This window comes from Akebia trifoliata, chromosome 2, assembly GCF_017979445.1.
Source record: "Akebia trifoliata isolate Shusen 1 chromosome 2, ASM1797944v1, whole genome shotgun sequence".
In the NCBI taxonomy this organism is placed as follows: domain Eukaryota; kingdom Viridiplantae; phylum Streptophyta; class Magnoliopsida; order Ranunculales; family Lardizabalaceae; genus Akebia; species Akebia trifoliata.
This window is the reverse complement of record NC_141376.1, coordinates 31,596,959-31,609,009: the sequence shown is the minus strand read 5'-3', so window position 1 is coordinate 31,609,009 and position 12,051 is coordinate 31,596,959. Positions and strand designations below refer to the sequence as shown.

Genomic DNA, 12,051 nt, shown 5'->3' with positions numbered 1-12,051 from the left:
AAGTAACAACTAAATGTTTACAATAATGAGTCATTTATTGTCAAATTGGAATGGATCACACAATCACCGTTTAAGAATCTAGGTATGTTAAAGAGATGAGAGAATGTGGAAAAATTTACACTGGGTTGGACCCAAAAGTAGAGGAGTATTTGAAGAAATCCCTTCCATAGGCTTAAAGAACAGTTTGTCAACACTATATATTCGTTCTATCAACATATGTAACTCTTTTGGTATTTTCGAAAACTTCAGATAAATATTTGGGAAATTTCCCAAATATATAAAGTTGTAGATGAAGGATCTTATTAACATTAAACAATATTTTTAATTAATATGGAAGGTTGTAATGTAATATAATTTACAAACAGAGGAAAAATATGACACTCCAGATTTTACGAGTCGAGCGAGTTACGATCACAAATAAAGCTAGAAAACAACACCCATCGTGGAAAATAAAGCATCTACATTTTGGTACCTTTTGTGTTCCTGTTGAAGTAAGGCATGAAGGTTCTCAAAACTTCCTCATATGTTGCTCTCTTGTAATCGACTGCCTGTATCAAATACGTCCCATGCTTTCATAAGCTTTGATGTAAGGACACTACTGAATTAGATGTGTATTAATTTCTAAAGGGTGATTTAATAGAATACCTGCTCAACAACTTCCTCAGGACTCGTCCATTTCCACTCGGAGAATTCAGGATCCACCTCGCCGCTTGCTAAGTTTACCTCACGGTCATCTGTAGTTAATCTCATAAGAAACCTGCCAACTCTCGTAAATAGATATCTGTAAGGCTACTAGTCCAATATATATCATTTACGAATTTCATTTTCAAAGCCTCACACAATTAGACAAATAAAATTTCTAGAAACTTCAATATGAACGCACAAGAGAAAAACACACACACACACACACACACACACACATGCATACTTATAATCCGAGCTATTATTATGCGATAAGGATTCACACTACCTTTAGTTGGTCCTCTTCACTCTTACCCTCTTGATTCCTTAGTAGCTCAAGTTTTGTCATTCAAATTTTAATGTATCTAGCAAGATTTGTTTCAGCTTCGTCCTACAGTATGTTTCTCTAGGGATTTCTGTTATAAATTTTCTACTAATTTTATAATGAATTATAAATGAATATAATTTAAAAGTAAAATACTTTATTATTTATTCTAAAGCCTTTTTGAAATTTCAAAAAGCTCATTTAAGAAGTGGTTATACTTTAAACAACTTTGCCCTTCTATAAATTCAAATATTTTAGAGGGAAATGAAATTTACTTTAAAGCTTTTTAGTTTTATGAAGTTCATTTTTTTCTAAACTTTTTAGTCCTATATGGGATAGGAGTGGGACTCACCTCAAGCTAATAAATGACTCCTTTTTTTTTAATGTAATTGTTTTTTTGTGGAAATATTGTATTGTATGCACAAAGGGATGGCTTGCCGCTGTGTTTGCGTTCAGGTGCGCAAGTAGTGCGAAAGGGCAATTTGGCGTATTAGGCACACTTTACATTTTGCACATGCGCATCGTCGCGAGGAGGATTGAGTTCTTTCTTATTTGCTAAGTGTACCACCGAGGTTCGATCTAGACCGTTGGATGGATGATCAGCTTGATCATTAGTTCAGAGTGATTGGTCGTGGTCAATGGATGGACGATTGTCAGCTTGACCATCACATGACTACAGGTCAATGTGGTTTGACCAAGCGATGACTTGTTAAGGGGTATGACCACAAGTCGAATAGAATTAATCGCGGGTCAAGAAGGTCTCTGCAACTTTTGGTGTCCATTTCAGAAGGGCGTGACCATCTAATAGAAACCCTTAGATGATTGTTGAAGCAATAGTCATGGTGCCTATCCAGAGAGACAATTCACTCTATATATTCAGACTTTCAGAACTCATTTTCACTCCCTAAATTTTTTAGATTTTCTTGTGTTTCAAATCTCTCTGTCTTATTCTTGGGCATAAATTCTTAGTATTCAAATCTCTCCTTGTTAGCTAAAAAACAATGGGAGATAATAGAGAGACTGAGCTTTGTTGTATCCTGGAACGTGATTGCTAGAATTCATTTGCATTCTTGGTTTAATACCAAATGGGAGCAAATAATGTTTAAAGAAAGCGTCACTACAATATGCCTCGAAGAATAGTCAATCTCTCTTCATCTTCTTCGTAGTTACTTATTGCTTCCATACAATTTTTTCCATACAATTTTTTCTCACAACAGTAAATGTTGCATAAATTCTTAACAAAGATCTCCCCGAGTTGTTCCAAAAACAACTAGCACAAGACCAAAAAGAAGGGTACTTGTTACAACTATGAAAAACCTAGGCATTTCGTGGGAGATATTCTCCTTCAAAAGCAACAACATCCATCTCAAATGAATGCAACCGAGGAAAAGATCATAGCCTTGCACACTGAAGTAAATTCAATGATGAAAGATGAAGGTTGGTGGTTGGACACCGGCGCAACTATTCATGTTTTCAAAGACCGAAATGCATTTACTCCTTATGAACCTATGAATAAAGGAGCAGTCCAACTTGGTACTTCAGTCATACCAAAGGTCATTGGAATAAGGACAGTGGATTTCAAATTCACTTTTGATAAGGTGGTCACTTTGATTAAAGTTCACCATGTACCTGATATGAGAAGGAATCTTATTTCAGGTGAGATTTTGGATAAAAGTGGCATCAAAATGGTTTATGAACCTGACAAGTTAGTGTTGTTGGGAAAATGGGTTGTTCTTGGAAAAGGACTATTCTTGTAATGGGATGGTCAAGTTAAATGTATTTGATGAAATGAATAAGAATTCTAGTTCTTCTGCTTACATGATTGTCTCTTCTAATTTGTGGCATGGTATATTAGGACATTTAAATTCTGATTCTATTAAAAGTACGATTAGTTTAGGACTCATACCAAGATGAGATTTTTCAAACGGGTCAGAAAAATGTGAAACTTGTGTTCAAGCCAAGATAGCTAGAAAACATTTTCCTAACGTTGTTAGAAACATAGAAATTCTTGGACTAATTCATACTGATGTTGTGACTTAAAAAAAGGTGTCACTACTCAAGAGGTAACAAATATTTCATAACCTTCATTTACGATTTTCTAGATATGCATATGTCTATTTGTTGAGAATTAAGGATGAGGCTTTTGAAAATTTTAAGATTCATAAAGTAGAACTTGAAAATCAATTAAATAAATCTACTAAGGTTGTGAAGAGAGATAGAGGTGGAGAATACCTTTCAGGTCATTTCGATGAATATTATGAAAATCATGGTATTATTCAGTAAACTTCAGTCTCTCATACTCCTCGACAAAATGATTTAACAGAATGAAAAAATAGAACATTAGAAGAAATGTTAAATGCTATGCTTATTAATTTTTTTTACTTATAATTTGTGGTGGGAAGTTTTGCTTACTTCGTGTTCTATTTTAGATAGAGTTCCATTTAAGAAAAGTGATACAACTCTTTTTGAACTTTGGTTTGATAGAAATTGAATTTGGGATATTTTAAAATGTGGGGCTATCTTACTTATGTTAGGATTTCCTGATATTAAAAGACCTAAATTGGGATCTAAAGTAACTAAATGTGTTTTTATTGGTAATGCCCAACATTGCAAAACACATAGATTTTTATATCTAAATTCTAATGTCATTGTAGAATCTAGAGATGCTGAATTTTTTTAAGAATATTCTCTATGCAGATCGTAAGACTATTGGTAATGATTTGAGTAGTACTTCTGAGAATAAAGAATCTAAAACTGCTTTTTATTGATAAACCTAGAGAATTTGTCGATGAACCAATAGAATCTATTGAACCAAGGAGAAGTAAAATACATAAGCAGGAAACTTCCTTTAGACCCAATTTTTGTGTGTATTTAGTTGAAGGCACTAGAGACGAAATCAATAGAGATTATTATCTTGCTTTAAATGGTGAGGGTGATATCACCATTTTTAATGATGACTTGTCATCTACAATGAATCTTTTTTAAAAGAAGCAATAGATGATAAAATGAGATCCATTTTATCTAATAATACTCAGACTTTAGTAGACCTACCCCCTTGGTCTAAAACCATAGGTTGTAAATGGATCTTTAGATAGATGTTAAGAGCCGATGGCTCTATTGATAAGTTTAAGGCCAGATTAGTGACCAAAGGTTCTAGACAAAAAAAAAGAACTGATTATTTTGACACTTATGCTCCAGTCGCTAGAATCACAACTATGAGACTCTTATTAGGTTTTATCATATGTTCATAAGCTTATCATCTACCAAATGGATGTTAAAATTACTTTTTTGAATGGAGCATAAAGTTTGATAATTAGTCAAATCTTTTTATGGGTTAAAGCAAGCCCCAAAATTATGGAAAGATAAATCTGATAAAATAATGTCGTCTAATGATTATAAGAATAATGAATCAGACAAATGACAACCAAACCGAAATTACTATTGAACACTAGCAGTTTGAGAAGCCATAAAAAGAGAAATGGAAGGAACTAAAAAGAAGGGAATATAGTTTTTTAAAGGACTGTCAAACAAGAAAGAATGGGATAAAAGGAAAGGGAGGGGAACGACAGAAAAAGAAGAAGAGCTGCAAGGATGAAGAGAGCACCAAGAAGTAAACAGGTAATGAATGCAACACCTCCACTATAATCATTGCCATCATCCTCCAATCCTACATGTTATCCCGATCATTTACGGTTGGCAATATGAGCGATTTCACCAGTTAATTCTATCTAGATGTACATTTTCTTTCCAAGGCTGTCTTTAAATCTTTTTCTTACTAACTCAATCCACGTCAAGCCTTGCCCTCTCTCAAATCACTGTTGTCAATGATCTTCATTGTATGTAGCCAAACCATCTCAAATCTCAATTGACTTTCTTTTATGTTCTCTCTTATTAGGGCTATTACTAGATTCCCCCAAAATGTGCTCATTTCAAATTGTCTTATCATATCATTACCACCCATCCTCTCAACGTCCTCACCTTTGCAAAGTCATTCTATAAACATGATCTGTCCTGATTGTCCAACGCTTAGCTCCATTATGCTGGTGTTTTCTAAGAATAACCTAAAAATAAATTATGCCTTCCAAAAAAAAATTATAAAATAGTTACAGTGTTTCAGTGCATGGTTTGCAATAAATTTTGGTACATTTAATTAGTAAATACTAGCTTAGGACATGTTATAGCATTAAATTGAATGTACTTAAAGAAAAGTCCAACCAAAGAAGACAAGCAGTATTCCAATTCAATAAACTGGTGGCACCGAGTCGGGATTAACAGACAAGTGGTTTTTTCCTTATAATCGACTGGTGATAAGTTATTTTTATAAACATAATGGATCCATTACTTTTGTCAGCATAGTTGTGGGTAGTAATGTTTTGTACACATGCAAGTAAATAGTACAAGAAAGATCAGAATTATCAGGAGAATATAAAACTAAATACAGAATGCACACATAAAGTATTTCCTCGCAAAATGAGCAGAAGAGAAAGAAAAAAGCTATTGACATGATGGTTAGTAAATTTTGAGCTACAAATAAGAATATAAAGCTCACCACTTCTGTGCCTGCCCATGCCATTCACCTCCCCACAGACGGCTAACTTTGGTCTTCACAGAAGGAGGGAATTCGTATGTCAACCAATGTGGAACCTGCTGATACAAAAATTAAATTAAGAATATGAAATATACAGCAAGCCATAATTTTGTCCAGCCAACCAGAGCATAAAATGGGTCGGATTTTATCCGAAATCCAAATTTAGTGGGTTGGGGTCTTTGGAGTAGCACCGAATAAAAAAATGGGTCTAATATGGTTTGATGTCCCATGATCCAAGTCGGATACAGATCCATCTATACATCTGCCTAGATCCGAATTATATATTGCTTTGAAAATTATACTTTATGTTTTTCAAAATATCCTTTTCTACTACTTTAATATAACACAAATTCTTATAAAATAAAATCATCATAATGTAAAATAGGATAGTATAGCAATTAACAAACAAGTATAGGAGAAAAAATGGTGAATGATCCAAAATTATCTGACTCAAATCAAGCAATTCAGTCGGTTCGGACTGGGATTCGGATTAAGTGAAATCAAAATGATTCAGATAGCGTTTACCTAGTAGGATCCGAGTCGGATTCGGATACAGCTAAGAAATTCGGATCTGGATATCCTCAGATCTGACCCGAACCCAAACCCAACCCATTTTAAGCCCTACAGCCAGAGTTCAAGTTCAAATCTTAGCGACTTTAGGCAGTTTTTGAAAGATAATTTTATGCTGTATTTCGGTACAATATCTCCAGTCCGCATATTGTTATGATAAAATCATGCCTAGAAATGATGGTGATGATAGAGTTTATACTACTTCATATAAAGTATAAACTAATTTTAGTATGTAGGCAGTCTAGGCCTGAGACTTGTGCAGGCAAAAAAGATTTGCAGCTCACGGGGAGTCCTAGAAAAGCAAGCACTTTTGCTGCAGAGATTAAAATATTTCGCTATGTAAAACACACTTGAAGTTTTGGTTTGTGCTACAAGCATATGGGGAAAGATTGTTGACACAGATATGTAATGCTGACAATGATAGTTGTGATTCGTACAATAGGGGACCTACCACAGGTTATGTATTCAAGCCCAGGGCAGCTGCTGCCACTCGGTGCAGCTTTTGACAAACTGATCTACGGGTGCTCCCTCTTCCGCAAGGGCTAAATATAGGAGTGATAGTGAAGTCACAAAAGAGTAGTTGTGTGTGGGGAACATGTTGAAAGAAATCTAGATATGGATGACCAGTCAAGTGTAATGACAAGTTGAAATGCACTGGCCAGCCACATCGAAGAACCCGAATACATGCTCATTTTGTCTCTCGAAAGGAGTTGGGGATAGGATAGGAGAAACAGATTGAGAATGTTTAATGCCCCTCATTAGTACTCATTAATGGATCGGTAAGGAAGGGCCAGAGGAACCAAAATGAAGTTCAAAAGGAGGAGCAAAAAAAACGATGGTCTCCCTCCTACCTCTACATATGCTGGCCTTACCTAGGAACATTGCCTTTCTTCAAAAGAATCATTAGCCTTGGAACATCCTATTTTCGTTTTCTTTTCTTTAAAAAAAAAAGAGAGAGATTCTATTGCCACACCAAATTTTGCTAATGCCACCCCAATTCATATGTAAATCACCAAAGAATTAGTGCACATCTTGGGTGGCATTAGCAAAAGTTGGTGCAGTAATAGAAGTTCTCCAAAAGTAAAAAGTTATGGAATAGATGAAGCTAAGCATTTTCATCTAGAATCTTTGATATTTAGATGAATGCATGGACAATGTCCTAATTTGAAGTCACAAGAGTACCAAACTGGAGCAATTTAGAAATTTATTTTTCTAGACCAACCTCTGCAATAATTTCAGTCGACACAATTCCAGTTTCTTCCCGTAGCTCTCTAATGGCTGCGGACTTGGGTTCTTCACCATCTTCAATGCCCCCCTACATTGTCAATGCCAAAACGGGGTTCGCATACCAAAGATTAGATACAAATGAAAGAGTCAAAACTTTGTATTTTTAGTAGTCAATTTTTTTGGGCAGGTATTAGTTTATTTTGAAATAATTACAGATGAAAAAAAAGGAAACTGAGCAGTCTATAAAAGCTCCCCTAAAAATGAGAGAAGTTATCTGAAGCATCCATAAAACCCCCATAGAACCCCATTCTTGCCTATGCACTAGGCGGCTAGGCGAGCTCCCGGATTACAAGAAATCATATGGATGTGTGTGACTGTGTGAGCATATAAAGTAATTATATAAGCATGATAATATATATCAAGCAAGAATTTTGTATCAATAGAAAAAAAAAAAAGAAATTACAACCTTCCAATGTCTAGTTTTTGGGAGACCTAGTTTGTCTCCAACAAACTTATTACGGGCCAACAAAGGTAAAGAATTTACAGAATCAAATAAAGCATTAGTCAGGTCACCTAGGTGCCAAGGCACTATTGCCTTGGTCACCAGGCAAGCACCTTTGAGCATTTGCATTGGGAAACAATTCTTATTTTCTTTAAGTATTGGAACCAATGGTCTGCTAATCTAGTTACTAGTATCTATCACCTGAGGCATCTGCCATGCACCAGGGACATTCAATCTTGAAGCCACGAAAACCTGCAGGAAAATCACAGAAAGTTATCAATTTGTCCAGAGATTCATGCAACCCAAACCAAAAAACTGTAGTGGGAAAACAAACAGTCTTCTTTGAAAACAAATAAGTTAGTTCATGAGGTGTTCGATAGCAAGTATAAGTCAATTGTGGATAGCCTTTCATCAAACAAAATGGATTGTGGATTTGGACACATGAATAATTTGGGAGTAAAATTACTTTATTGTCAAGATTCAAGAAGGTCAAAAAAGCAATTAAGTAGGGGTAAAATAGTTTCAACAAAAACTTGGAATTTGTTCCAAACAGTGCATTAAAAAGTTTAACCTTGAGGTCCGAACCATACACTTCAAGGCAAGGCACATCCACCATGCCTCAAGGCTTAAGCCTTTTCTGAAATTATTTGAGACTCAAGCATTGACCCAAAAGGGTATAGAGAGGCGTATCAAGGCCTAAACCTCAATCTTGGCTCCAAAAAACGAACCAAACCTCCATTTTTTTTTTTTTTTGTTTTTTTGTGTTTGCTTTTCTTTTAATTATTTAACCTTTACAGTGTTATTTATATACTAAAATTTCTTGAGATGTTTTTAGGTCAAGAACACAAGATTTAGAAAGATACTTCAAAATCTCTCTCAAACCCTCTTTTCTCCCTACACTAAATCTGAGGATGATAGCAGAATCAAATGTCATGACTTTTTCGAGGACCCTGCTAGTGACATGATTGAGAAGATTTTTAATGTTTTATTTCTTCTCTAGTCTATAGAGTCTAAAACTCCATTGCTACTTATTATTTTGTTAAAAAATTAAACATAGTCTACTGATAGTGTATTGCTACTGTTGAAATGTTCGTTTTTTTTTTTTTATTTTATGTTTGTGATAAATCTGGGGGGTCCAACTAAAAACCAATTGGCAATGAGTGTCCGATGTGGGAATAAACTCAACACGCCCCCTCACGAGTGGGCCGGACTGGAGGAGAGAAAAGCCCACTCTAATACCATGATAAATCTGGGGATCCGACTCAAAACCAATTGGCAATGAGTGGAGAGGCCTAAGAACTTATGAGGAGAGAGACAAGGCAATGAATGACCAACGAGGGACAAAACTCAACAGTTTGTTTACCATTTTTTATTTTCATTTTTGTTATTTTGTTACTTCTTCAAAGGTTCATAATATTTACGCATTATCTATTATGATTTATGCATCATAATTTTTATTAGTTGACTTGTTAGGTTTTGGGCTTTGAGTCTTTCGACAATGACCTTGACAACAGCTCAGAATATCAACTGCAAAGGTAATTTTTTAGGGTTTCGTTATAAATTTGTTGAGGTTTACACCTTGCGTCAAGAACCCAAATGCCTCGTGCACCTTGGGAACTTTAAAACACTGGTCCCAATACACTTATAGAAGTAACTAAACATCTCAATTCTCACACTCCTTCCCTCCACAAGCCTCCAACTCTTATGGAAAGAAACTAGCCATAAAATTTTTAGATAAAAGACGCACAAAAAAAATAGAACTAATAAACTAGATGCTAGCCCATTTGTTCTCACTTAGAGAAGGTTTAAAACCTTCAATGCGACTCAATTTTGTTGGATACCTAGTTGATCCATTCAAGCAATCAGTTATATAGTTTTGGTATCAAATATATTCATCCAATTTATCTAATTTTTCAACAAATCATAGACCAAGTGTACTCCTTTAGTGGGTTTTTTTTTTTTTTGGTTTCACCTACTATCAGTCACAAAGTAAATACTAATTCCATGGTTTGCTATCACCAATCACACTCTGCCTTGGCCATGTTAAACGAGATATATCTTTGCCTCAAATTAGTTTGGATGATTATCAAGTCACACTCCAAAAACATATATTTAGTTCTTGTACCTAAATCCATCTAGCCCAGCTTCTTAGAACTCTAGTTGTTGGCATCACTTACTTGAACCTTCACCACTCCCAATCCTATGTTTATTCAGCTTGAAAGCAACAAAACATGGAATCTTTGGATAAAACATGAAAATCAAATTACTCACTCGATTACAAACTACCCAAATTGTATCTAGAAATCCTAAAATATACATGTCAAAACAATCATAAAAAATTGTCAATTGAGAAGAGGTTTTTTAAACTACAATCTATGAAAAATATAAAAGAAGAACACAAAATTTAAATTGAATCTATAAAATTAAAGTAAGAGTTATGCAAATTCTAAAATTTGTACTAGGATATCCCCCATTCAGATCAATTCAAAATATAACTCAAATGGTAGATTCAAATATGAAAATAAAATTACAGAGCTCGATCACAAACTACTCAATTTTCAAAGTTCCTCTTTTTTTTCAAAACAAGCACCAGACGAGTAATAAAAGAATTATATAGAGATCTTCTTCGCACTTCCAAGCAACGAAGTTTAGGGTTCCCTAGCTTAAAAACAGTTGTTTGATTGAATCTAAAATTACTGAGTCTGCTACATATAATTAGAGGAGGGTTCCCGAGCTTAAAAACAAAAAATCAGTTAAAAGAAAAATTAAATAAACATGTAACCGAACATTAACTATTGATTAAATCATGAAAATTATTTAAATATTACAAATTCTAAAATTAGTACTTGGATATCTTCCATTTAAATTAGATTAAAACTTGCAATTAAATTGCAGAGCTCGATTATAAACTATTTGAGATTCAAAGTTCCTCCTTATTTCAAAACAATCGACAAAAGATTAATAAAGGAATTATACAGAGATCCAAGCAACGAAATTTAGATTAAAACTCAAAAATTAGATTACAGTGCTCGATTACAAACTACTTGATATTCAAAGTTCCTCTATTTTTCCAAAACTAGCAACAAAATAGGAATTATACAGAGATCCAAACAACAAAATTTGGGGTTTCTGAGCTTAATCACTATAGTTTGATTCAATCCAAAATTACTGAGCTTGATACATATAGTGAGATTGCGGACTAAATTTAAAAAACAAAACAAAACAAAAAAAAAAAAAACAAAAAATTGAAAAAATTACCTGATTTTGAGAATTTATGAGACAAACTCCAACGTTGGGACGATAACCACTTGGTAGTCCCTCCATTGTTGAGATCAGAGATTGAGATTGAGATTCTCTCTTCTTTCTTGCAAAATTTTCTTAAATAAATAACTAATATAAGGAGATTAATGGAGGAAGAAAGAAGAGATTACGTTACTTAACGTGCGCACTAAGGAATAAAAAAATAAGTAATAGAATAGTGAAGTATCTGATGCAAAGTCGGCGCATAATAGCAGAGAGGGAACATGGTAATGGAGGTGCGGTCAAACGAGAGAACACGCAGAAAGAAAAGTGGACAGAGTTGACTTTTTTCTTTCTTTCTTTTGGAGTAAAAAGCGGCTTTATTCCTCCTCCATTATCATGATTCATGAATGAATGGTTGTTATGAGAATCTGATTTTCGGTTCGGTTTGGTACTAACCGAGTTCGATTTCGACCGGACGATCCGACCCATTGGATCGAGTCAAAATCATCTTAACCATTCCACAATCCACATCAATCGATAAATAGACATATTTTCAACAAATGTAGGCTAAGAGGAACTTGGTTACTTACAACTTAGAGATCAATAAAAGATTTGGAGGGATCCATTATGATTGGGAACCGTTATTTTGTATTTTGGAGAGCTCTGAACTTTTGAATATAATATTTATTTGTTTTTGAGTCATATTGATGTCGGATAAAAATAAACTAGTGTTACCAAGTTTATCTCTCGATTTTAAAGAAATATAAAAAATGATCAATTTATTTTTGAGATTAGTATAAATTATTTAGTGACACATTTTCCTTTGAAATGCTTAGGAGTGTTCTCTTATCTCACCCAATTTTTTTTTTTACTAACCGAGTGTCCGGATTAGCTTACGCGCACCACGACTAATCT

The 12,051-nt window shown here is 34.3% G+C and overlaps 1 protein-coding gene across 1 annotated transcript; it reads right to left on the bottom strand.

Moving 5' to 3' along the window:
- Positions 1-299: 299 nt before the first annotated feature.
- Positions 300-11,496, bottom strand: NUDX25 (nudix hydrolase homolog 25). The gene is made up of 6 exons (XM_086432391.1): positions 11,152-11,496; positions 8,095-8,145; positions 7,387-7,479; positions 5,556-5,650; positions 646-757; positions 300-548 (listed from the first exon to the last, which is right to left on the bottom strand). The coding sequence occupies exons 1-6, from the start codon at positions 11,215-11,217 to the stop codon at positions 459-461; spliced, it is 507 nt and encodes a 168-aa protein (XP_086288517.1). The 5' UTR covers positions 11,218-11,496; the 3' UTR covers positions 300-458.
- Positions 11,497-12,051: the final 555 nt, after the last annotated feature.

What these genes read in the sequence shown, in the direction of transcription:
- NUDX25 (XM_086432391.1), bottom strand. Translation starts at nt 11,217, where the DNA reads ATGGAGGGACTACCAAGTGGTTATCGTCCCAACGTTGGAGTTTGTCTC. An exon ending in TCATAAATTCTCAAAATCAG is followed by an intron (nt 8,146 to 11,151) that starts GTAATTTTTTCA and finishes ATTTTCCTGCAG; the next exon opens with GTTTTCGTGGCTTCAAGATT. An exon ending in GTGCATGGCAGATGCCTCAG is followed by an intron (nt 7,480 to 8,094) that starts GTGATAGATACT and finishes TTGACAATGTAG; the next exon opens with GGGGGCATTGAAGATGGTGA.